The sequence below is a fragment of the Trichogramma pretiosum genome, unplaced genomic scaffold (genome assembly GCF_000599845.2).
Source record: "Trichogramma pretiosum strain Unisexual culture from Peru unplaced genomic scaffold, Tpre_2.0 scaffold22, whole genome shotgun sequence".
Lineage (NCBI taxonomy): Eukaryota > Metazoa > Arthropoda > Insecta > Hymenoptera > Trichogrammatidae > Trichogramma > Trichogramma pretiosum.
Genome location: NW_019640932.1, coordinates 2,118,688 through 2,146,678, shown reverse-complemented (window position 1 = coordinate 2,146,678; position 27,991 = coordinate 2,118,688). Strand labels below are relative to the sequence as shown.

At 42.3% G+C, this 27,991-nt stretch overlaps 1 protein-coding gene and 1 long non-coding RNA gene across 2 annotated transcripts; one reads left to right on the top strand and one right to left on the bottom strand.

The window, feature by feature from the left end:
- Window positions 1–7: 7 nt before the first annotated feature.
- On the top strand, window positions 8–1,235 carry LOC111693321. Its single transcript, XR_002763380.1, has 2 exons — window positions 8–446; window positions 525–1,235. It is a non-coding gene; the product is annotated as an uncharacterized LOC111693321 (long non-coding RNA).
- LOC106649002 lies at window positions 1,205–26,888 on the bottom strand. Its single transcript, XM_014366264.2, has 7 exons — window positions 25,983–26,888; window positions 6,168–6,366; window positions 5,665–6,076; window positions 5,328–5,576; window positions 4,144–5,243; window positions 3,933–4,067; window positions 1,205–3,858 (listed from the first exon to the last, which is right to left on the bottom strand). Exons 1-7 carry the CDS (start codon window positions 26,183–26,185, stop codon window positions 3,703–3,705), a joined length of 2,454 nt encoding a protein of 817 aa, XP_014221750.1. The 5' UTR covers window positions 26,186–26,888; the 3' UTR covers window positions 1,205–3,702.
- Between the last annotated feature and the right edge of the window lie 1,103 nt (window positions 26,889–27,991).

Below are 27,991 nucleotides of genomic sequence, written 5' to 3'. Positions count from 1 at the left end.
TGAATTGAAATCGGACAATGAATTTATATATTTAATAACTGATAATTAAAAGTAATTATTTTGTTTTACGGAGCTCGTTAATTAAAATGTCATCAGATACTTTCTACATTATTTTAATGAGCCTGCAAGTCTAACGGACATAAAAACTCTATTGTATCAGAAAACGAGCAAAAAACGTCGAATAGACTTTTTTTATTCTTCTTGGGTTTTTCGTGGCCGTTAAAAATTTCATCACAAATCTCGATAAGTAACATGTTTAATTTGAAAATAGCCGCAGCGTCATTTATGAATGTTTCAATTTATATTTTTTATATTTGTTAAATATACCGTTAAAATACAGTGAATCTTTCCAGCTCAAAGAATTATTCAATCGTACGACTATGACAAAAATCAATAATATTTTAAGCTTTGAGGGTCAATGGCGTTATAACTGCTCCAATTTTTCGGTATCGTTGTGGATAAAATATTTTAAATACAGTACTAAAAAAAGTAATACTGGCAGTTTGAAAAAAAATTTTTTTTAGCTTCATGCAGCTGATAGTCAGAAAAAAACATTATATAAGAATTCAAGGTACCTTTGAGCCATTAAAAGTTTTAGTCAGCAAAGTTTCGTCGGATAGAGAGTTATTTACTTGCGCGCACACTGTAGAGATCGAGATGTTTAATAATTCTACGTAAACCAGAAAGAGATAAAAAAATCACGCGCGCTTGTAGGTAAGAAAGTGAGATCGATCGATCGCATTCATCCACCTTTCTGCGAGAGAAAGAGCGGGTCGTTGCACTTGTTGATTGCTATCTCCCTTTTTTCGACAGAACGACTCTCCTAACTTGTTGCAAGGTTACAGTTTTTCATTTCCTCTTTTATCTGTGCCTCGAGAATCGATCGTCGCGCAACTACGAGGCCTCGTTATTTATGGAAGACTCCCGCGATCCGCTGCCTGTGCTGTGCTCTCTGCATGGGAATTCGTTATAAAACTTCAATCGTTCATCGATTGTTGCATGGATAAATAAAAAGTACTCAGAATTTTGTTATTTTTAGAAATTCTTTATCGTTTAATTATGCAATTCAAGTTATTTTTGTGTTTTTGTTTTGTTTTATCGTACATCTTTTGCAATCACTTTCGCACTTCTATGCACTCTAATCAGGACTTACTTTAATAGTAAAATAATAAAAAAACGGCTTTACATGTCAGCATATCTGTACTATGCTTTTTTAATAAAAAAAAAAAAAAAAACCCTAACAATTTCGCACAAGAACAAAAATGTATACAATCAATACATCGTATACTTTTTCTCCTTCTGCCTTATCCTTACAAATAATACCAGTTTTTTATGCACATAACTTTGTGGCTCATTTTCATCGGTGGCCCAACGAAAAAAAATCTCTAAAACTAACTCATACTCAACTCATTTTTATATATAAATAGCGGTATACACACGTAACGTTCATGTGCTATCTATGTACTATTATAAATATAAGTGTAAATTGACATTCGTGTTAACGCTGCGTAACACTCAACCATCGGGGCGAAAATTATCGTTTCAATTCGCGTATACAAACATATAGAACATCGTGACGAAATTATAAATTTTTTACATATAGTAATATATATTATATTTAATTTATGAAATATTTGAAAAATCACAGTTACTTAAAACACTTTGCCGTTTTGTCTTTTTTTCATTTTTGTTATCCTTGGTCGACGCGTATAGGTATGTATGTATATTATAGAGATGCTTTTTTACATCAGCTTTATTATACAACGTGTGAGTTTTACATTGGTTTTGTTTAGCATAATGTTATATCATAGTTTTTTTCTCATGGAGATTATTTTCATTATGAGTTTCTCCGTTTTTTCAGAAACTAAATTTTATATCCTTATACCAAATAGATGAAATACAGTTTTGTTCTATATTTTTCAAGCGTATTAGGTTTATATTCATCATCCTTTGATCAATCAAAAAAGCTAAATTAACTTTAATTTTGCCAAAATTTAAACTTCAATGCATTAATAACAATACAAATAAATGCTTTATTAAGAAGATAAAACTATCTTGCAGTTCAATGATTAATAGCCAAAGTTAATACCAAAGTTAATAGGAAAATCTTGGTATTCTTTTCAATAATTAATAAAATTAAATTCATCCATTTTGTAATCTGAACTCACTAAACTCTTGTTTTCTTTCGTCATTCGTGAAAAAATTACCATTAAAAAAATTACTCGTCAAATCCTTCAATTATCCCTATTTCGAATGTTTTCTATTTCTAAATCGTTTACAAAACGCCGAGCATTTGCTCCGACAATTTTTATTTTTATTTTTTCGCTAAAGACTTGCTACGTTGATTTACACCGATTGTGTAATTGCAAAGTGGCAGTGACTACTACGTATACATTTCCTCTCATATATGAACTCGATACGAAAACATAATTCATTAAGCTCGGCTGCACTTTGACATACGATCGTGTAACGTGGTAAGCAGACAATTTTATAGAGAAAAAAAGTATCTCAACATTTATTGACTTTTAACTAAGCAATTGTTTATCTAGTCCACATCGTTCTTACATAGGCTTGCGCACGTATACACATACACTCACAAACTTACTCATGTATACACTTAATGCAACATCCATTTTGTTTTCACTATTTATCGGAATATAAGTGGAGCAAAAAAATTAACGCAAAAAAACCAACAAAAAAGCTGTAGTGTTACACTCGTACGCTTTCCTTTTTTTCAACTAATAAAGAGCGACCAACGTAATAAAGCAGTGACGTATAAATGTATAAAGTTGCAAGCGACGAAGGTTGTTGAAACACGTGATTTGTGGTTTACGGTGGAAATTCGAAGAGTGACAATTTCGATGTCGCAAAACGATACGATATAATGAAGATTTGATCGAAATCTCGAATTTCCCAAAGCAAAAATAATAAAAACCATTTTTTTTTAAACAAAATCTTAATATACCTGCGTGTTATATTTTTCAGTTAAACAACACTTGCCTCGCACACGAATCTCGTTTGTCTTCAGGCACACTGTGTGTACATATTTGTGTTCGCAGAGAGACGCACCGAGATTAGACGGCAACTGATAAAATTATCAGCTATTTCGCCGAATGCAACGTCAATTGAAGTATGCCTTGCACGTATCCAAAAGGAAAAAAGACATTAATGTCTTTTACTAGCTTCTTTCTTTTTTTTTTTGTTAAATTCTTAGCAAGAGTTGTTTTATCACAGACGCATCGGTGTTTTTCGAATGCGAGCCCGTTTACAAAGACTTTGGATTTCACAGCATTATTGTGTACGATGAAAATCCGTACAATACATGTATGAGTTTCTTCCCTTCATCGTGTTCTTGTTTACTTGATTTTTTTTTTCAATAGAAAAAATAGTCGAAACTATATATAATATCATTTATCGCTCGACGTGCGACTTGTTTTCGTACGTCAATTATATAATGATATCTAATATAAAATAACACTCATATATTTTTATAAAATTCAAGTTTTCTCATAAGTAATAAATGACAACAAACTTTGTTTCGTTGCATAAAACGAAAGAGGAAAAAAAATCGATTTCCAAAAATTCGTCGAACTATGCACACGTGCGTAGTAGCAGTATCACCCTACATTATTATGTACATCAGCTAAATTTTCGTGCATCATTCGCAATGTACAATTTTTCGATTAATCGTACTTTTAATTCTTAAGACAAAACGTTGACTTCCCTCGGCGAGCCGCAGACGTCGAGCACGCTGCCTGGGGCGATCGAAGGAACCGAGGCGATTTGACTTCGAGCCTCGCTCTGTGCTTGCTTGATGGCTTCCTTATAAGGGCCTTTTTTCTTTTTGTTGTAACGTGTCTGAACGATGAAAAAAGAAAAAAAAACAAAGTTAGCGAAACGTGTCCAGAATAGAAATGCATTTTTGACTCTACCTTGAACGTTTCGAGGAATGGACTAAGCTGATCACAGGACATGAGGGAACTCGTCGTGGAACCGTACCAAGCCACGTGCGCCTGTGGCCCTGTGGACGTACCGTCATCTTTTCGCGAATCCGTTATGCTCAAGACCTGCAAAAATGTGACAGTCGCGTTATAATAAATGTCTATTGTACCGCCATCGAGCTAACGAATCAAAATCCCTCACCTTGCCAGGCCACCATGGGAAGCCGGTCACTTTACCCCAGACGATGTCACCCACATCCATCCTCTTGCCGGCATTGGTGAAGCAAAAGCCGACGGTCGTGGTAGCAGCGGCCGACAGCCTCATGACCAGCGAGTGCTCGGCGGCCGGAAACACCGGTGCCGTCTCGGCGGCGACCTCGTCCACGACCTCCTCGTCCTCGTCGCTACTAGCCCCGGGGCTTTTGCAGCCCGACGAAGCGTTGCTTATCGGATAACTGCTTTGAAGATCGCTGCCGAGAGGGGCGTAAGCGTTCGTGGTCAGTCTCTTCAGCGATATCGAAAGCTTCTGCTTGAGGCATTGCTCCTTGGCGTCCTCGTCATTGACGACCAAATTTGGATGCTCCTGTCGCTGCTGAGCTTGATGATCCACATGACAGTCTGTAAGTTGTTGGAGCTGTGGTTGTTGAGGCTGCTGAGTCGAGCCCACCTTCTCGTCGTCCACCAACTGTTTCTGCTGCTGTTTGTGTTTGCGCTCCTCCTTGTGCTTTTTTTTATGCTTAACTTTGTGCTTGCGTCTGTGGTAGAGGTCCGTCGATAGGAAATTGGCTGTATACCTTGGGGAGCCATTGATGGGCGATCTCAGCGGCGAAGCAGAAAACATCTTTTTCTGTGCCTTTCTCATGGCCTTCTTCAATGCTTTCTTTGCGGCCTTCGAGGTCGCCGTTTCGCTGTCTTTACCGCTCGGGCTCTGCTTGACCAGGTCGATCGAGTCTTGACTCTCGCCACCGTCGCCGTTTTTCACCCCGAGTCGGTTTTGGGCGAGCGTGTAGCCGCTCAGCGGCAGTTTCGGCTCGATTTTGGCCTCCTCTGTGTCCGTATCCGGATAGGGGTTCTGGATCTTTGCCGGAATTTTCACTACCGTGCCTTCGCCTTGAGTCCCGAAGCAGATCTTGATCACCGGAGTCGTTTTCGTCGTCGTGGTCGTCGCTGTCGCCGGCGCCGCCGTCACCGTCGTCGTCGTCGTCGTCGTTCTGCCGGGATCCTCGAAGACGGACTCGTCCCACAGGTCCTCCATGGAGCCGATGCCACGCTTCTTTCGCGTCACTCGTCCCGTACGACCGCCTGATGAGAAAAAAGCACAAAGAATCAATCTCGCATCCTTCGTTCATCGAACTAAATTTCAAAGAACCTCGACGCGAATCTTACCCGAACTCTTGACGGTGGAGTCGGCGGCAGCAAAGGTCTTCTTGTCCTCCTCGTTGACTGGAATTTTGGCGCTCTCGACCGAAGAGCTGCTGAGACGCCTAGGCGTGGCACAGTAGGCCTGCGTCGGATTGCTGTCGATGGCGACTGGTTCCGCAGCCTGAGACGACGCTTGATTGCCCTCCTGACCGCTGGCCTCGTTGACAGCCTCCTCGGCCCGGTCCGTCCAGTATTGCGATCGAGTCCGAGCACCTACGAACAAAGCAACATCATCGTTAATTCTGCACTGGAGCATTATTTTATAGAAATGACTACTGCATCAGGCAGATGATGTACGCACATTTATTCTTCATGGCGCTGATCTCGTTGGGATGGAGTTTCGGCATTTTGGGAATGAGCACCGGACCGATCGCCGACTGACCACTTCCGTCGTACTGGGATGCATCGAATCGCGAGGCCGACGATGGTGTCGCTACGGCCGCGTTGTGGTTCGTCTTCTCGCTGTTCTGGAGCAGCCTCTGTTGGCTCCTGGTGTTCTGTCCGTGAGGCGTGATCGGCCGTTGCTGCTGCTGCTGGGCGAGACGCTGCTGAGACGTGCAGCGACGATCGCTTCGCCGAGGTTGCGGCACCTGCGGCGTGGTTGTCGTCGCCGTGGCCGTCGTAGCCGTCGACGTCGCGTCCTCGTGTTTGCGCTTGCGGCCGACGTTCTCGCTCTTCTCGTTGCATATCGAGCTGCATTTTGTGCACAGTACCTGCGGAGGACGGCGTTAAGCATCGTTGATCGGTTATCGAGTCGATAGAATATATCTATTATAATACAACGGGACAGTGGACGGCAATTACCTGTCGCGGTCTCAGTCTGACGGTGGGTCGTATGCCTTTGCCCTTGCCTGGCGCGCTCGTGTGTCGTTTAATTTCTATCTTCGAGAGGGCAGTGTGGCGCTTCTCTTGGAAATAGCTGAAGCGGGCGGCTATCGTCGACAGCTTGTCGCCGTCCGGGTCTGGAATCGGCTCCGGTGGCTGTATACCACATGGAAGACCTCTGCAACACAGCAACCAAAGACATTCTAGATTAGTTCGTGCGAAAACGATGTATAGATTTACACGTTATTCTTATAGCATAAAAGTAAAAAATTGCTCGTGACACGATCGCGTGTATAAGATGGGGTGTATGTACGTATCACGGCACGTTTTAAAAGTCGCGGGAATAAATTTATCTTCTCTCTGCGGTGAATAATAAGTAATTTATCTCCTCCTCATTGTCAGCGCGTGCTCGGCGAATTACATTATAAGAGTGTAAAAGTTGCCAGGCACAATAGACAGACACATACACACACGCCGGCATTAGAATGCGCGCATCGAAACGTACAAATTCGCTTACTCGTCTCGAGTAGCTCCTCGTTTTTCCTGCCCCCCCCCCTTTCTTTCTCTCTCTGCCAGCTCGTCTCATTAGTAAATCGCAAGGAGGGTGGCAAGGTAAAAAATACACGTATTTCGTAGCGGGAGCATATAATACATCAGCCACTTTATACCCTCGCCAGATACTTATACGTATGTATGTATATACGTGCTGCAGCTTTATCTCTGCTCTTGGCTATATATAGGCGCTTCGTGTGCACACACCCACTTGACGCTTGTACAGGCATCTTGGACACGATAAATCATGGCAAAAGCAGTATATATAGCACACGTAGCAGTGGCACTAGCAGCAGAGACGAGACTGAGAAATGAATCGTCGTCGTCGTCTTGGTCGTCTTGGCAACACTGCTGCGCTTGCACAGTCTTGGCGAAGAATAGAAAACTTAGAAGGTGAGAGAGAGAGAGAGAGAGAGACGGTAATTTTCTTGCTTGTACGAGAGAGCTTCTAAAAGAGAGACAGAATGTTGTTACACGTGTAACGTAATTTTTCATCCCTGCCCGGGCGAGAGATCAAGCTCGATTGTTTACACGACGGTCACACTGGACAAGCTCTGCGCTGCATACTCGAGACTTTGCGAGAGTGAGTGGACAAAAAAGAAATATAGAGAGAAAAAGCCAACAACTCTCGAATGGAGTTTTGAATCGGAAGTAGATGGCAGCTTCCAACGTGTCTCGACAACTTCGAATAACATAACACAGAGCTATATACGTACAGAACTACGTACGTAAATACGGCTATAGCTTATACGACTCGATAAATCGATTTTCCTCCGTGAGAGAGAGAGAGAGAGATACGGCTTGCAATGCGCAGAGGAGAGATGTTTCTGCTACTGCCGGAGCTTTCGAAGCTCCATGTTATACGTTTCTAAACGAGCTTCTTAGAAATGCCATTCCTAATCTCAACTACAGTAGCAGCAGCAGCAGCAACGGATGAATCGAAACGAAGACGAACAACGAAATGGCTTGGCAAGATAAGACGTATACGCGTGTGGTGCACGCATCTTTTTACTCTCGTTGAGCTGCTGCGTGAATACGGAACAAGAGCTGACGCGCCAGCTCTCTGCTGCGTCTTTCTGAATCCACATGGATAAAGTGAGCTTTTCTGCGCGAGCTCGATTGTAAAGCAGTTTCGGATGCGTGTATAATGTACGAGAGCCAACTCCTTTTTTGGCGTTGTTGTATCCGAGCACGATTGATTGTCTTTTTCAAAATATCTGCTGCTGTTGCTGCTGCTGCACCGTATAACGGGGAGAGAAACCCTGGGCAAGCACGAACGTTTCAATGAAGCTTTACAACGAGTCGTGCTGCAATAATGAGAGCTGCGCGTATAACGTATACCGGCTCGTATCTCGTTGTGCGGCCTGTACAATAATGCACGTATTTACAGCTTGAGAGTCCGTACCACCTTTTGTCGAGAAAAACAGGTATAATATTTAACAGATAGAAATAGACCACTAAGCTCTTGGTTATTGAGGCCTGCTGCTGCTGCTGCTGCTGCTGCTGCTGCTGTTGCTACTTATGAATTCGTCCTTTTTTTTTCTTTTATTTCACGTTCCTCGTCACGGAGTATAACCAGCGGCTTCTCCTTCCTTGCTCAACTGCGCTTCCATACTCCTCGATTCCTCGCATTTGCGGTGCTGATATTCGATACGTATTTAGCGCGAAAACCAGTTGTGCTTGTCTCGATATACGTGTATAATATAGGATGACGACGTCGAAGCTCGCGTCCCGGCTAATGCACGATGATCATCCAATCGTTGAGTATTTATTTGATTTTCGCCAAGGAAGATCAATTTCAAACTTTTATTTGGCTTCCGAGTCAAGTAAAAAAGAAACGAAAAAATTAAAAGAAAAACGTGGACATTTTTCTTAAAAAAAAAGAATAAATAAAAAGTTTCAGGCTCTTATTGCTTACTCTTCAAGTTGGCGAAATGTCTGAAAGCTAGATCGACAGAGAAAGAAAGAGAGAGAGAGAGAGAGAGATATGTGTACGTTCATACACAAACGCACAATGGCAAAAGGACATTTAACAAAGGGCTTTGTCAAAGTTGTTTCCGTCAAGCAGTTATAAGGGAGGGAAGATAATCCTGAACTGTCTGTGTGCGTTTGTGTACGCGCACGTACACATATACTATCGGTATAAGAGGATAATATTGCACAAGAAAAGCCCGTGCCAACTTACAATGCACGAAATGAAAAGTCTAAAATTAACGAGCGAAAAATCGCTACGTTTACATTATGCCCGTTTTAAGAGTCAAAGCTACTTTGCCTCATGTTTATTTATTATTGTTTTTTTTATTTTTTTTTTAGCAAGGCCTTTTCAAATTCTTTCCAGAATCAATACTTGTTGGTTTATACAAGAATTGCGCTATCGGGCGAACTTAACCGAAGTTAGCTTCGATTCAACCCCCACGAGATCTCGCAAGTCAGGTTTGGCCAAGTCGAACTCCCAACTTTGCTCTCCCCTCATATACCTTCGATTTGTGTTTGATAACAATCACTATATGTTCTCTCTTAATTTTTGCTCTCTCTCTCAGAGTGTGTTGTGTCGTGTAACCGCAGTGCGCAACCCGACGCTTCGGTTTTGCTTAAATTTCTCCGAACAATATGGACATGCACCGTGAAAGCCGAAACGATATCTCATCTCGCTCCCTCTCTCATTTTCTTTGCGTTGTATAAAAGGCAATTTACTCGACGCGACTTTTTGTGCTTCTTTGTCATCTTCAAACCTATTCTTTTTCATTATACGAATCTAAGCTTGGCTCATCAGTTTCGATGCTCGGTACGCGCACTGAGAGTCTCGCATGACGCAACGCTGTCTGTTGCTGTTACGAGTGAGTGTACATGAAAGGCTCTTTTTTTTACTTTCTATTATTAACTATCGCCGTAATTACTCATTATTTTCGAGCAAAAAACTTACAGTGTCATGGCATATAAAATTTGTGAGAGAAGCAAAATTCATCGATATGCTACAGCACTATGAAGTTACAAACATTGGCAAGAAGGGTCAAAATTCGAACTGCCCCCACGAAGCGGCCTGTAATATATATAAAATATATATATTTCTCTCAACTCTTAAGCCTGTGCTTATATATTGCGCTTGGACGTAATCACTGCGCGGCCACAAAGGAGAGCAGAGAGAGAGGGCGAAATGGAGCAAGAAGAAGACGAAGAAGGTTACTCGACTCGTCTTCCTGCTTTGCACGCTGGAGCGATTTTCAAGGATCCGCAAGGACTGCGGTGCAATCAGTATGTAGGCAGCGATACAAGAACAAGCGGAAAAAGGATTTGGGCAGCTCTCCCGGGGCGGCTCTCTATCAAAGTTACTTTTTTTTCTTCTTTTCTTTTTTTCGTGGAAAAGCGACGAGAAAGAGACTGTAGATAGGGTTTATACAAAAGTAATCCAAGGGTAGTCCGCCATAACTAATTAATACTTATCGGGTGCGCCACCGCAGCAGCAGCAGCAGCAGAAGCAGAGAGATGATGCTGTCTGGTATACGATTTCACGGCGATGACCTTTCTGAAAGACACATTCGGTTATGAAACGCTACACGTCGAGCACGTTGCAAGCCGCATGTATATACAGTGAAAGCTTTTATTGATGATGTACTACTGGTGTACCTAGAGGCTTGTGCTCGCTCGTCTTTGCCAACTTTTCGTCTCTCGTGTATATCACATTATACGCATCGAGGCCAGAGACATTTTTTCATCGACCCACCTACTCTCTCGGACCAGTAATTTTAGTAAAAATATTTCCTCAAATATCCAGTTTTTTGCGTTAGGTTTGTTTTTTCGTTACACGCGTTCTCTTATACAGACTTCATCGTTACAACAATTGCTTATACGGTTCGAAGAGCAAAAAAATCCCAGGACACTACACGACTGTGAGATGAACGATATCGACTGAGCTGCCGGGTAATAGACAAGTAAAAAAGAAGATACTTTATGCAAGACTCTCTGGAGAGTTACCACCAGGGTGGTGGCTAAAGCATTTACGTGGCGCGTCAATCAATGCGGTGCAAGAGGATGCCCCTTCAACCAAAAAGGAAGAGAGAGAGAAAAAAGGGGCAGATCCATCAATTTTTACGCGAAACTCGGTATTATACATGTATATGTAGAGAGATTTTCCCCGAGGAAAGCGCACGTCTGCGCCTTTTTTCTCCCCGAGGCTTTTTACTCGGTCTAATGCACTTTTGCAGCCCGCGTATATCCAGCTTATACGTCGCTGAATTAACAATTTGACTACGTATATAAATTCGCGAAAAGTATATGAGGTATTATTATTCTTAGATGATGATAAAATATGACTCAAAGGCGCAGAGCAAGCGTGGCGCACGTACAGTACGCGATGATTCCTCCAACCGCAATGAGACATACATTAAACTTCTGACTCATCGCGAAATGCCTATTATTAATGTATAATATAACACATGAAAAAATGTATCGCAAAGACACAGGGATTTTATATTATATACACGAAGGTTGTAAAACGCAGCCGTGTACTCGTTACGAACCCTCTCTTGAGCACCCAGTCATACACACATAGACATACAAAGCCCCAGCAAACAGCTAAAAGTTGCCATTTGAAAATTACATACACGTGTACACGTGGATACGACTGCGCGTTTGCTTTCGATAAATATTTTTCTGCCTTATCGTCGAAGACGACGGCGACAACGAGTATGTGTATACGTGCGCGTACACGTTATTTCCTTTACCTGGACAAACATTAGCGAGGCTCTTTGTTCTTTGGCTTAAGCCACATGTAAGTGTGCACGAGTACCTATAGATGTATGTGTCTACAGTTGCTAGTTATACACAATGGCGTCCGCGACAGACGACAGCCGACGCCCAATCACACTTGTATGCGTGTGTTTATATACAATAATGAGGAAGACGTTCATTTATATTGCAAATACTACGCTCTTGTGTTCATTCATTATTTTTTCGATAAAAACTTTTTCTTCGATGAAAAATGTTGAAAAATGTGGTTTCAAGCTTCGTCGCTAATACGTGAGCATTAGCTGGGATGCTGCACGACGCCAGACAGCGAGAGAGTGAGAGAGAGGCTTTCTCTCTTTCTATATGTCTCCTCTGGGATTACGTTGATTAGAATGTTTAAAGAGGCTACGGAATGTGGTCCGCATATAGAGATGCTTGTCACAGTATGCGTTCGGCGAAGACTTTGCCTCGATTCGAAGGGGGGCGATCCGCAATTCGTGAGCAAAGCTCGTCGACTATGGTCGTCGTCGATAATCGCTTTATAGATCCCCCTCTCCCGCATCATCGTGCGCATCGAGTCTTTCTCGTTTTGCCTATATAGTTAGGAGGAACGCACTAATGCCGAATTACCGGGCGCTCAAGCTGTGCCGGTCACTTTTTAAATAATTCAGACTCGAGTATTACGCCATGCTATATCTATCCATAACGTATGAGAGCGATGCTGCTGCTTCGGGAGCTATCCGCGGCTGCACTTGCGTTCGCATCATGTATATAATATGCTTTGCGGATGAACAACCTCGATTCTGCCAAGCCGTCGTGCCGTATAACAGCTCGCGCGAGATTTCATTAATTCGAGAAGAGCTGCTACTTTAACTCGGCAGCAGCACTACTCGGTGAATTGCCAACCTCTGTATAACGTAATACATTTCTTATGTATATATACGCCAGATGCAGCCTCTGCACAGCATCTGTATAATACGTTCCAGACCACCGCTCGTGCATCCGCGAGTAATTTGTCCATATCTCTCAGACACTCGAAAGCTCGAGAGCTGCTGATTCTGCTGCGAGGCTTACTCTATCCGCAGAGTATATAATTCCACGTAGATCTGTATGAATTTTAGCAACATTTTCGTGCTCTTTAGAGTCGATGAAATTGCGCGTCTTTGATTTGAATAATATTCGCTTGCGTAATACACGCTATTACCGCGTGTAAGCGTCCAAGAACGTTATGACCTTACGCGAACAAGCTCTCGTTATTATATTTTTGCGTCAACCGCGGCAAGTTTGTTTAACGAGCGAGTCGAAATTATTTTACCCGGGCTGAGGCTATATAATCCAATACGCAGCTTGAACATCAAACAGCACGAAAATTCGCCCTTTGCCCGTATATTCCACGGCTCTACAACAAACGTATAATCTGTGTATGTGTGTGTGTGCGGCTGTGCGTATATATACACAAGTACGTCAAAAACACCTCCTATTTATACGTATATGTATACGTAGGCAGCCAGAGCTCTAAGGGCTGAAGAGCCAATGGCAAAGGGTGAGCTGTAATGCGCGCACACACCCACGCACTATATACGGAGTAGCGTTTCATGCAAGAGCTGCTGCTGCTGCTGCTGCTGCACACGAGCGAGAGAGAAAGCAGTGGCGGCGGCAGCCGACAAGAGATCGTATATCCGTTTTATCGCGGGCATCGTATATCTCTCTTTCTCGCTCGTCGCTCTATCTGGTTTGGCAGTTTCAGAGATTGGCTGCTTTCGAGAGATGACACTCGCTTGCTCGGGCGAGCTTGTTAAAAAATTATTACTTTTAGCCTGCCTCGACGTCGCTTTTATTTTCATGCGCATCAATTTCCAAATGACTTTTAACAAAATTGATCGACGCAGTCATTAAAAATTGTTAGTAATCGTTAAAGCTCGGGCGAAAAAAGCCTATAGAAATTGAATATAATCGAACGCGCAAGCGTATAAAAAAAACGAAGAGGATAAAAGTCGAATTGAAGTGGCATCTGCGCAGCGAGAGAAAGAAACAGAAGGGTCACGACGAGGAAAAAGAAAGAAAAAGAAAAGAAATCGTTAAGAGGGCCAAAAAAAAATACACTCGAGAAAGCATAGCGCGCAGATACGGGACACAAAGGAGCGAAAGATGGCAATCTAAGGCGCAGCAGCGTGCTGACGACTGTAAGAAATTGGCCGCTCTGCGTTCTTATAGGTAAGAGCCAAAGAAATGTAAGAAGAAAAAAAACGTGTCGCTCGGGCGATTCCCCGATGATATTAGGCACGAGATATGGTAAAAAATTCGTATGTAATAGGTCGTCACAAAAGGTTCAAGGAATATAGCGAATGCGTGTACGCTACAATTAATCCGTCTATATCCTCTTCCGCGCGTGGCGTATACCTATGTAGCTATCTACCATTCATTTCCTATGTGCCACTGCAACATGTACATAAATGCATTTGACGAAGCAAAATCGATAGTTCAATAAACTCGTCTCTGGAACTACCCGTCATCTATCGTATAGGAGCCTATAAACCATATCTTACCGATAAATACGTTAATGCTCGGCAACACGCTATACGGTATATACACACACACACATACGTATACTGTCTGAGTAGCTAGCAAAATGAATCTCTCAAAATCAATAAAAGCAGCAGCTGCTGGTCTCCTAGTATACATACGTGTAATTATAAATAGGCAGCCCAGAAAAGAACAAAAAGTTCTACTTTTTTGTGACAATATGACGTAACGTCACGCCATTATTTGCGGACAACTCTAATACGTGACTATAAAGTACGTAATGTACACGATCGACAAGAAGAAAAGAGAAAAATCTCGTTACCCGAGCGTTTAGCGCAACTGCCAGCCATAATCATTATCGTGGTAATATTGTATAATAAATAATTGAGTATTTTTCTTTCCGTTTTCACTCGAGGTGCACACACATATAGGTACATATGTAGTAATTGTAATCCCCATGCATAAGCTGGCTCTAAAAAGGCCTTTAGGCTCGTGTGTACGAGCGTCGTTTTCGTCGTCGTCGTTTTCATATCTAAAGCTGACATCATGATTGAAATTATACATATTATATATCAAATGTTTATGTATGAGAAATATAAAGAGCAGCTTCTCTCCCGCTTCTTGCTTCTTCTTCTACTCTCGCTCTGGCTATCTCGTCCTCTCTGCGCGAGACCCTAAATTCGTTCACGGATGTGCTTATGTACCAGCGCAGAGGCAAAAAGTTCGATTCGCAACTTGCACAGGCACATAAAGACCCGCATTGTTTCGTGTCTCGTGTACATAAGGAGCAAAATGACCAGTCCTGGTAATGGCCTTTTTACGTGTGCCTTCCACAGTGTAGCTGCTGCGTACGCGCGCACTCGAGCTAAAAAATGCGCCTTTTCTGCGCTGACACGCTCTAATAACTTTTTGCGCCCAATTCCCTCCCGTGCGCCAAGCGGCCAAGAACAAGAGTCGATTGTCACACGTATATACAGAAGCAGTAGTATAGCAGTATAGCAGCAACTGCAACATGGCACGAGACTCGTTTCTGTGTATTCTTGGGATTTGCGATTTTCTCGCGACGCACAAACCGAGCGACCGCTCACGTATTATATACGTAAGAAGGCGCGTATATGCATTGGTGGCACGTAGGCCATCGAGCGCGAAATTCTACAAGGAAACTTTGTTTGCTCTTATTTTTCTCGATGAATGGTAATTAACGCTGATAGCTTGGCAGAGCCATAAGTTGAAAAACACTAGACTGTCAAATTTTGCGAATGCGTTTTAGGCTCTCGGCAATTCTCTCTTAACTCCTTTAGAAACTGCAGCGAAACTTTATGCATTTGCATTAGCTCCGGAGAGCGCGGCGTTTTTCTCTCTTTCGGGTCTGCGAACTTTCTCGTTTAGATAAAACGTGTCCGTCTGCGTGCCCACGTACTCTAAGGAGAATTATGCATTATATATCGAACGATAGACCACATTGCGTAAGATCTTCAAAAAAATCTTCTCGCAGCGGGTAATCGAAGTCTTAATTTTCTCCCTCTCGTTTATCTTACGTATTTATTAATTCATCGCAATACATAATAGCTGCGTTGACTTTTGCAGTTGCTGCTGTTGCTGTTGCGGCGATCGAGAGCGTCTGAAATTGCAAAACCCGTTTATTTCGGGGAGGCCGAGGGCTTAGTATACTCGAAAGATATCGCCATTCGCTTTGAAATTACAAGCCGTTCGGAGCAGTTCTCATGCAAATAGATTCCGATTGTTCTCGTAATAAATCAAATTAACTTTATAATTCGAACATTTTCCTCGTTTAAAATTATGTATGTATGTAGCTTTGTGGAAGTCGGAAAAAGTTCACGCGGATAAACTCCGTCTAAACGTCGACGATGTTTACGCGCGACACTATATTATTATGCTCATTCATGATCTTGGAAGTTTCTTTCAAGAAAGTCAAGGGAGAATACATTAAAGATCGCCCCCGGAAATTTTGACCCGTTGCAGAAAGACAAATCCACTCGCTGGTATGACTTACTCGTATTAGCATCGAGGGCTGCCTTCCTTTTGTTTTTTATGCTTACAAAAAGTCCTGCGAGTGGCCGCTTGAGTGGCCTCTTCGCTATCTCTCTCTTCCTTTTTCTCGAGCAGCTTTTATATAGACGAAAAATGAATGGTTTTATGTACGCGGAGTTTACGGCAAGGAAACTTTATAGTTTCGGATAAATTCCGTAAACACACATACGCGCGCAAGTTCCATAAAACATACTCGAAAGCAATCATATTTCGACGAATATGCCAGGGAATGGACGTAGCGGCTTTAAATCCTCGCAGTTCTATTCCACGGCCATATACATTATAATTTCGACGATATGCGCGTCGACGCAGCATGAGCGTGGCCATCCCTCGCGCTCTCTCTCTCTCGGCGTTATCCGTAATTACATTTGCATATAGGGTCGTGACACGAATGCCTATTAAGAATCGCGTAAAAAAAGCACAGATACACACACACACAAAAAGAGAGCCGAAAGAAAAATTTTCGAAAACATCGCTTACGCGGCGCAATTGCATCATCGACGAAGCGAGTTGTGTTGCTGTTGCACACAGCTCGCTCGAAAACATGCGCATACGTTATCGCATGTGTGTATGCTACGTCGTACTATTGTTGCAGTTGCCGCTGCTGCTGCTGCCGTTGTTATTCTCGTCGATATATATACCGCAACGTAATAATAGTTCGAGAAAACGAATCAGGAAGATCATTCCGAATTTAATCTCTCACGGTTGGGAGAGAGAGAACTAGATATATAGCTCTGCTCGCATTAAATCGATCCCATACGAGCAATCATTTTCTCGCGCGAAATTGAAAATTTCCTCGACGTGGATGTAATAAAGCCCGGCGTTCATTGGGCTGTTGACTGCAGCAGTAGCAGCGGCAGCAGGGCCAAAGTGCCTCGATTCCTCCGCCCCTCCCACATCGTATGCGTATAATACGATCCGAAATGAAGTCGTATACACGCTCTCGCGCGCGACTCATGGATTACGATCCCACATTACAACTTCTCGCTTTCGCAGCAGCAGCAGCCGTGCAGGCTCTAGAAAATATTATTACGATAAGGTCCGATAAATGCAACAGTCGACTGTTGCTCTCCTCTCCCTCTCTATCTAGCTCTTGGTATTATTAGTATTATTACCAAGCGAATGTAAGAGAGCCGTTAATGCCTTTTCATATCTTGCATATCCAATTGTGCGGTGTGCACAGCACACGAGCGAGGTACACACTCATATAATATAAGCGCACGACCCGCAGAATTTCTGTCGTCTCTGTCTCTTCGTCGTCGTCGCCGCCGCCGTCGTTGATATATACATACATGTATAAATTCAGGACGATCGATACCGTACTGTACACTGCCTCGTGTGTGCAGCTCTGCCTGGGACAAAGTCACATTTCATATGACACGTTTCGAATATACGTGTATATTTATATGCTCCTGACTCTCGCAATTTCCCGCTTGCCTGCCTGCTGCCTCTGCCTCTCAATCTATTTTTCATCTTTTCTGTTTGCCCGGCTATACATACGTGCATATACGCATCGACTTTTAATTAATCGGATTCGTGAGTCAATTCGCAAATTAACGTCTTGATTCCATTTCTCAGGGAGTCACGCCTTTGTTTTGCTGCAATCTCTTGGCTCAAGTTGTTTGCCATCCGCATTATTCTCTTTAACATACCTTTAATAAAGAGCTTGCAGCCATATAGCATTATATGGCTAACCATAATATAAGCGCCAAATTCCTTTGAGTTACTATTTCAGCTAAAAGCTATAAAGCACACACTAGCGTCCTTCGAATTCATGGTAAATGAGATATAGCCCAGCTTTTTCCACCTAATTCTTTTTTTCGTTTTTTCGATTTTATGAGAAAAATAATCGTAAGAAGATCGTTGGACTCGAGTTCAAATTTTCAGCGAACAAAGCACGCCTTATAACTGTGCTTCGTCGAACTTCATTTGCCTGTATATCGCATATATACAGTGGAAATCACATCGTTCGAAATTGTACGGACTTATATCTGACAATTCAGTCCAAAGTCCAAAGTTCTGAATTGGGTATTACTTATTCTTAGAACTTTGCCTTTCCTCTTGTGGTTTATACGAATTCAAACACACGCCACCTAGCAGTGATTCAAGTACTATTTGTTGATTTTCTGCTCGATAAAGACGAGGTTTACCGGTGTCTCAGAGAAAACAAATATATATTTATCATATTTTTGGGACTCAAATTAATATATTTTTCAAAATTTTTGATCGTGCAATTCGAAAAAGGGGTTTAATTTGACGTGAAGCATGCGTTAATTCAAACTACGCCATTTCCACTATATACGCTTGCGTGAATTGAGTATCTGTCGTTTTTTATATTATGTTTTATTCATAAAATATAATATAAAATAAATAAAATGGAACGGACCTTAAGTCTTACGCCGTTATCTCCTGGATTCGCTGTATAGTATTGATCATGGCTATGTATACGGGGCCATGTGCGTGCGTGCAGTTGTGCTGCGGCTGACAGAAACTGAACTCGTGCAAAATCAAGTCAAACTGTACAATACATCCATCGTCGTACACGCGCACATAGCGCACGTATTACAGTATAGTTTCGGTTTCGCACTCGACGAGAGAAATGAAGCGGAACCGGATATTATTTATACGCATGTGCGTGAGATAGATGAAACTCCGCAGGCCTCGTGGGCTAAACTTTTTGCCGAATCGCTTTCTTCGTGCGCTTCTTTTTTTCGCTTTTCTTCCGCTGGTACTCGGGCTGCTTTTTCGACTTGCTCCGGCTCGCCCGCACATACTTTCGCGCGAGCACAGTGCCATTAATTATCTCGCTAATCCTCGTAACCTATATTATTAATTTCCATTTCAACGACGCACTGCGAATGGCTGCATGAACACTGCGGCCGCTGCCTGAGTGGATTAAAAGCCGCGCGCAATTATCTTGGCAAAAAGGAAAAAAATAGAGAGGAAAAAAATCCACGTCGACATGCAACATTAAACGTGTAGTTATTTATTGTGTACGTGTGCAGTACTTGCTGCTAAGCTCCAACATAGCTGCCTGTTGCAAATCGGCCGCAGCTTTTAAAAAGTGCCTCGATCACATCTCTCTTTCTCTCTCGCTCTCCATGTAGTTTCGCTTTCTCTGCTGTTCCATGTATATATGCACTACGTACAATACACACGGAGAGGGACGAAATTGAGCGTGGACAAGAGCGGCAGTAGTCCCCTTAGCCGCAACAAAAGAGAATCCGGCTTCGCGACTACAACTGCGCTAAAGCTCGGGCGATAGCGCAAAATTTCAGCTGCGACGAGCATAAGCCGTGACTCGCGCGCCTCGCTGCTCATGACTCTGTTCATTTCTGTCTCTTTTTCCTGTATCGAGCTTCATTTTCAGTACTCTCTCTCTCTGCGTTGGAGTACCAACTGAACGAAAAAAAAGACAAAACAAATTTGCCTTACGTAATTGAAAAAATCGATCGAACGAGTCACTCGAATCGCGTATTATGTATACAACAGCTCGTCTGCAGTCAGTAAAAGCTCAGGCCCTCGATGGATGGATGAATTTTCCAGTGGATGTATGGGTATAATTAGTCGGCATGATTGAGCTGTCAGCTGCAAGGTTACATTGGACAGAGAGGCCCTGCTGCCACGTATGTGTATATCGCGCGAGAGCATGTAACTCATTGTATAATTGAAAAGAGCAACGCGTGCTCCAGGCCATATTGCACGAGTGCAGCCTACGCTGCTGCATCGCGGCGTGCGGAGAGCATCTTCGACGCTGCACGCTTGAAAAATTTTTCTCATTCGTTTTGCGCGCGCCGCGAGAGAGGAGACACTTCTTCATTGTGTACGAGCGAGTGTGCGCTACACGGCCTTGACACTTTCCGACGCCGAGTCTTTCCTTTTCTCTCGCTCGCTCATTCTCGGGGGACCTCTTTTACTCGCGCGTTCAACAGAAAGAAGACCATACGTGCAACGTAGTATACACACGTACACACGAGTCGAGTAGTATGATGCAGGAATTCTTGATCTCATCAATTCTGTCAACGCGTTAGAGATCGCAATTTATAATACGAAATAAAATCGATTCTCGTATTTGCTCTCGCGAGGGTTCTTCTTCTTTTTTATTCTTCTAATTTGGCCATCCGACGCCAAAATTTTCATGCGGGACGAGGCTCGCCAGGGGGGTTCCGACCGAATCTATGTATATTAGCGTGTCGTCACGAGTATTTCTGAGAAAAACCTATACCGAGAAAAAAACCATGCACGTCCTCCGTTTTTACAGAGCTTTCGGGATGGATAGTCGCAATCGAATTCTGAACATGCGAGTGGAAAAGTTCACGTTCGTGTAATTTTCGAAGTCGAATTAGCTTATGTAACAGCCTAGTATACGAGACTCTATTTTCTCGAGTGTTTTGTTTCGCATAGCCTTGCACAATAGAGCGTAAAAGGGGGACAGAAAAAAGTCAAATTTAGCTGAAAAAAGAAGCAATGCGAGGCGACGTATATATTGCCAGACTGTTCGTCGTCGTCGTCGTCGTCGTCGTCGTCGTGGCACATACTCGGCTGGGGATATAACCATATCGGAGCGAGATGATATCGAGGCTGCAGTCAAAGAAGCGAGACGCACACCGCACAACACTACTGAAGCACATGACTTCGAGTGTAATTTCATGCGATATAAAAAGCACCTATCCTCGCGTTCATATTATATACGCGCTGCGAGGGCCGTATAATGTATTACGGCTGTGCGTTTAATGCGGAACATTGTGTCGTAGGCTCTTATAACGCACATCCATGCAATGTCCCTGCGGCGATGCGCGCCTTACGCCCAAGTGCGTGTGTGTCTGCGTGTTATGCGTATATAGGAGTTTGTGATTTACTGCATCATCGGCAAAGCAACGCCAGCAGCTAATGCAGCGTAGGAGAAAAAAGGAAAAACATATATGAGACTGCGTGTGTGAGAGAAAGAGAGAGCTAGGATACGAGTAACGAGCCACTCACGACTTTTCATTTTGACACAATAGCCAGCTAATCGTCCATTATCATCGGCACATACGTGTTTCATTCAATAATTTGCGCACGGCGCATCTTAATGATGTTATTCGTGGAGATTCTTGTAAATTTTACGACCGAGAGAGAGAGAGAGAGAGAGAGGTTGATACATGAGTCGTTATAATCGAGCTTGAGAGGGCGCTGCGGCTGCAGTCACCACACACATTCGCACAAACGCAACGCACTCCGTAAACGATGAATCTGCGTACATGAGTTGATCAATTATTATGAGAGGCAATCGATTATATAAATTTAATATTAATTCAACTTTAACACTAGAGCTCGATGCATTTAATAACATTGAAGTTCTGTACTTAGGTTATTATCCCGTTTAAAGCCTGCAGTTGAAATCTCATTAAGATGAGAACTCGCTTATCACATCGAGGCTTGCCCAAAGAGATTGCGCCGCACAACACAGTCTTTTTCTTTTCAACATCGAAAACTGTATAAGCAGTATGAGCGCAAAATCTTATCTCCCTCGCAAAAGGTGTTTTATATATATGTACCAAAAAAAGCAAATGCTGCAACACGTTGAGGGAGATAACGTTAATGATACAAGGAATGCGAGATTATGAGCATGATTTGACGAGTGAACGAGAGAACTTGAATGAGATTTATCAAAGCGATTATGGGTTTTTTTTATTCCTCTCATCGAACGTACAGCAACGCGGATGATCGTACGATAATACTTTACGCAACTATTTTTGCAGTTGGAGTAACTTAACCCGAGACAACGACGAAACCATATCTTATTACGCGTGGCTCATCGCAGTGATCGATGGGAATTAAAAGTATAGCATTAATTCGTCGTTGTAGCATTTTTCTTATTTTTTTTCTCGTTATAATTGAACTAATTCCATTCATAAATTGTTATCGATTATTCTCTCATCCATTTTTAATGTGAAAATTCAATTGGACAATTTTCAGAAATTTAAAATTAAAATCACCTTTTTTTTGCCATTATGCAACCTCTCCACATTTTGCATATTTTCGAGTCAAAGTTAACAATACATAAAAGTACGATTCTTTAAAAAATTTATTTTTTAACGACTTAAATACCGAGGCTCTTTAGTAAAGCTTATACCTTTCGCACTAACAATGGAAAAGAAACTCGTTTGTTATCTTTCTCGGAGAATAAAATTACAATCTTTTCTTTGAGGATTAATGTTTCTTTGCGCACATACTTGCCATATTTTTAGTGCGCCGCAATAATATTGTCTAGAAAAAAAATCTATATAAAAAAAAAAATAAAGACGAAAAAAAAACATTTTTTTACGAACTTTTGTATATTAGATAAGAACGGACAGGCCGTCAGCGTGAAGCTCTCTCTCATTCACTCTCCTCGCCCGTATGTTTTCAGAACGGCTAGTATTACGCGGCCGGACTTCCATAGGATACATTAGCACCGAGGGAAGAGGTGTATTTCCAAAGTGACACGCGCATATATATATTCTTCATCGCAAACAGGACGGCAGCAGCCGCTCTCTTTAGCAATAAACTAAAAAATGTTGTTGAAAATGACGTGGCACGCTCGGCTAAAGATTAATCGAAATTTTCGTGGAAAATTGCCACGTGTACGTACGTATACGTACGTAGGTAGCCCTGGCTGTTTAATTATGAATTTACATGGATGCTGGATCAATTAGCGGGCATTGCGAAAATAAGTGTAGCAGGAAAGAGCGGAAAATAGCTGTCATGGAGAGACACGCGCGTAAAGGCTCCAGGGGATTAGTTATTCGCGTATCATTGGATTATTCAACGTTTAATTTTCCATCAACAGTCTGGATTTAATAAATCATTATAAGGATGGCCAAGTTTTATTCGCTAGGGCCGACAATAATGATATCCAAAATTTATGAGAACATTGAATTCTTTTGCATATTTCATTATCATTCTGTATGCAATGAGTAAATTAAATACTTTTAGCTATGAATGGGTCCTTCAATATAAAATGAAGTCTTTGATTATTAGCGAAATTAGCATTGTGAGTGTATACTTGATCAGTAAATAGGTACTATGTAGCAGATGTTAATCATAAATATAATTGTTAAAGCTGAGTCGAGGAACAAAAACAGGAGAATATGTGGAACGATATGACATATGTTTTTTTCATTTCGTTGCCATTTCAATCACGTAAGTCACATAGTCCGCGCAGTTTGTATAAAGTGTAGAAAAATAAAATTTGCATAATTCCTCGCGAATGACGTCAGATGCTTTTTAACCTACATTTTATCACAAGGATCTAAAAAAACTCGTTACAATCATTTTGTATTCCAATCAACAGTTATTTCTCCTCGGTGAGCATTGAAAACGCGGATAGATTATCCGAAAAAATTTACCCTCGCGCTTGCTTTTGAATAATGGCATATATAAAGCGAGCCACAACTGCGAGAAGTTGTGTAGTGCTTATTGCAATGCTCTTGAGAAAAATGTTGTACGCAGCGGCTTGTGCAAGGGCCGTAAGCTCCTTTCTCCCATATGACTAGGGTGCCACATCTATCATTTGAGCGTATCCTGCATGAGAATGACTAGTACCGAGAAACGGTAGTTACAAGAAAAGATTTAAGACTTAAGTCATTACTTATTTCTCTTTTTAAAAGCAAACGTGTAAAATTTGGAAAACTCGAATTGCAATTGCGCATTTCAAGTCGATAATAGCCAGTAATTGTCATATATCGCAACTTAGTTGTGGTTCTAGCAGCAACGGAAAATTCCATTGGAATTTAGCTCGTCAGACACATGGTCGATGACCCCCATAATTTCTTTTCGCTACATGTAGATTAGGATTGATCAAATGGGAATCGACAGTGCATAGGAAAAGAAAATTCATTTGCAAAGCGTATGTGGGATCGTCATGTGACGCGCAGGCGACATTTTGCAGCTTTAATGTGGTAATAATCAACGTGGCTTGCTCCGCATTGGGCGGCTTATGGTGAGCGAAGATAGTGCTGTTATGGTGATTATTATGATGTGTATATATAATGTATATAGACGGTATGCATGCGAGTGGTATATATACACGAGAGTCCTATGATTTATTGGCCTGAATGGACTAAAATAATTTCGCGATATCACAAAATTCAAACGTGGGACGTGGGCAGTATCACGCACATACCATTACTATATAGTAAGTATACACACACACGCAACACCAAACGCACATTGGCGCAGCAACAGCAGCAGCTTACATATGTTCCAAATGCGTGTGCTGCGATTAGTATATAGGCGCGCGCGGGAAAGGTGACCTTTCGTCGTCGTCGTGTGTGTATGTAAATGTTTATCCTTGGCGAAATCATGAACTTGGAAAATGAATTTTTCGACATACTTGAAAATATTATTAACTTTTATACCTCGGCTCGGTTAATTGTCTTTGAGCTTTTGTATAATTAAAAGGCATCATTGAAATTTTTTATTGCTGCAATTCAGCGGGCGGCCTCTGAAAATTATAATTATTTACATGTATAAAATAAGCCGTTGTCCGCAGACATGGCTTTTCTAATCAGAGCCCGGTTGGCCTTGTATTTTTTAAGTACTACTACTTTCTGGCTCTGTCGTGGTGGCTATTATTTTATTTACATTGAAATGCGGCTTGTCTATCGTACCCAGCCAACTCTGTGGTTATCAAATACAATTTCTGCGCTTGCAGTGTAATTTACTCGTACACGTATGTATGAGGAATTCACAGTTATATTACGAAATTATTTATTTTTAAGGTAATTCGTTTTTCGTGAAACTCGTTTTTTTGGGTGCCAGCTTAACGCAAAACTACATTTCAAAGGCCAACTAATTAAATGTGCACGTTGGCATCGATCAAATTGCTTCGAGCTCGTGATCCGACGGATGTACACGTTGATTTTTCAATTTTACTCCTGTCCTCTTCTATTTCGACGAAGCAAATAGACATTTCGTATTTTTTTTAAGAAACATTGTTCGATCGTGTTGGATCAATACGAGCTGGAAATTTTTCCACTCGAAAATTTAGCATGAATTTGACATTAAGGCGTTTTATAGAAACATCGAGACTTTATAGTCGTAGAGAACTGTAGATAATACAAAATGTGCCGAGTTCTGCGAATGGAAATAAATATTTATCATCGCGGTAGTCTGAATTTCAGCAGGAAAATACCAAACTGATGCATTGAAGCAATTATTGACAATATAATAGTTCCTTCGGATTCTGCAGAGTTGCAAGATGTTATTTGCACTTGAAACAAGAAAAGTTCATCACTTCGTTACAGCTATTGGCAAAAAGTACGCAACAAATGCTTCGTAAGGCATTAATGTACTTGCTGATAACATGAGAACAAAACCCACCAAAAAAAAAAGTTTACGATCTCGTGTTGCAATCGTTCTTTGATATTTGTTGTCAATAAACAAGCCATGCCGCTTGGTTTGTGCCATTTTTAAATGACAACGGCGAGATCAATGACAAAAACAACGAAATAAAAAGAAATGAATCAAAAAACACTTGCAGCAAGTGTTGATCGTTCTAGTTGCACGAATGCGTTACAGTAGTTTTAGCAGTGTGAATCAAACAATAGACGTGATAAAAAAACGCGATAAACGCGTGGTCATGTGCGACCTTAGTCGTGGGTTTCTCCTGTAGAATCAAAAAGTCCCAAAGGAAAATTTTTCAAAACAGAGTCATTGTTTTAGTAACTTTAGAACCTAGTCAATGTGTACCACTGACTGATTCATCTCAGATCTCGAGATAACACGTATGTACAATCTAGAATCAGACTGGTGCTGTAGGTAGGAATTTCAAAAATGTATACGCTGCAGGCTCGAGCGCGTACTCAATTTTCCCAAACTTTTTCCTCGGTAAAAAAGCACCGCTCTCGACTCTCCATAAATTGACTACTTGGCATGTACTTTCTACTAGAGCATCGTCAAGATGTTGCATAGACTCACCTTTTGGTGGCATCGAGCAGCGCACCCTGAAACGTCTTGCCGTTTCTCAGGTAACTGACCACGAGGATGTCGGGCAGTACCGAGTCGACTTGCACCAGGATCTTGTGACCTGGCGCCAGATCGTCGACGTCATCCTTTTTGGCAGGCTGCTGTGTGCTGATGGTATCGTCGGTGACGGCTGCTGCTGCTGCTGCTGCTGCCATCCCTGACGTAAGGACGACAGCTCTCCGCTGCTGCAGCTCGACTCAACTCTTTGCCCGGCTTGTTACGAGAAGCACAGCAGTCGTCCACTGTGCGGCCACTCTGTGTCCGGTCGTTATCACGAAAATTCCTTTATTGTCGCCGCTGAACGGAGCTGTGACTCCATTCGGCCCTGGACACGACGAGCATTCATTAACGAAACGATTTCATCGACGGGAATCTTGACCGCACTCAGCACGCAGCACATGCACACATATTTGCCCGCGCACCTTTTGCCATATATAAATACAATGATCACAAAGACACATGTATACACACGGACACAGACACACAGATACACACAGAGACCAGGTGATTTGCAGGGAGCAGCCAAAAAAAAATAGACAGTCTCACACAGTAGTCGTAGAGCACCACATGAAAATATATAAGTACAGGCAGAAGAAAACAGCAGAGCGTGGCAGAACAGTTGGCGTAAGGCAAAAGTCCAGCAGCCGTCGGGCCGCGATGCTGCTGCTGTTAGCTGGCTGGCTGCTGCTGCTGCTGCTGCTGCTGCTAGCTGCTAGTATAGCATGAGAGAAGTGTTATATCGTGCCGCGGCCATAAAGCAGCGCGAGAGAGACAGAGACAGAACGATGTATACGAGCGAGAGAGAGAGAGAGAGAGAGAGAAACAGCACGAGAAATAGAAAAGCCAAATAGGAACGGTGGTGCTGAAACTGCCTGAGCACGGCAATGCCGTTCGCGCGCGCGCATATAGAACGACGACCGAGTCGTGCTCGAGGCGAGCTGGAGGGGGTAGAGCCGTGTGCTTGAGCGAGCCTCGAACAGCAGCCCAGCAGCGCAGCTCGTATAACATCGCCACAGCTGGTGCGCGCTCCTAACACACATTATATGTATATATTATAGCTGCTGCAGCCGAGCGGCGGTCCTCGTCTGCTGTCGGCCGCAACGAATGCGCATGCCCGAGCCAAATTGAACCAGGCGCGGACGGCTCGTTTTTCGGGCCCCTGGGCTTTCTTCGTTTCCTTTTTTTTTTTACCATTATAATTATTTTTTTATATTACCCATCGTTATGGTATTGCGTACGTGTGTATGTACCACTTATGCACGTGGCCCGATCGCTATACGAATTTTCACGAAGCACGAGTTTTCTCGAAACCAACATTTTCTCAAACGAAAAAATTACTCGTCGTTTGGGTTAAATTCTAGTGGTTTGGTTAATAAACAATGGTAGATGAAAACGAATGATTAGAATAAAAACTTAATTAGGACCCACCACGTAGTGGAAAAGTAATTCGCATAAGTTTCACTTTTATTCTTGCCGCAAAGATTAAAAAAATATTAAAATTGTTTACTCTCGTAAAATTAGAAACGATAGAGACAAAGAATTTATTAATCAAATCCGGTTGACGAGAAATGAGCTGGAGAGAGAGAGAATTTCTATGCGAGAGGCGGATGTAGAATTCGAGAGAATAGAAACTAATGACGCCCGAGGTTAAATGCACAGGTCGCAACTTTTAATTTAAATTGACAAGTAGGTAGCAGCCATTTTGCTGCGGCATTACACAAAAACTAGTAGCCCAAATTATTATATTGTTGCTAGTTGTGCGCTCGATGATGCCGAGAATATACACGTGCAACAAATTTTATATAGCATATTCAGTGACAAAGGAGGCATAAAAGGAGCGGCAGTGCAAAGAGACGTAAAAAAAGAGTAGGAGAAGAAGCGTAAAAAAAAGAAGAAAAAAAAGGAAAACGGAATACGACACTGGTATACAGGCAGTAAGAATAAATTATCGAGTCAATTCT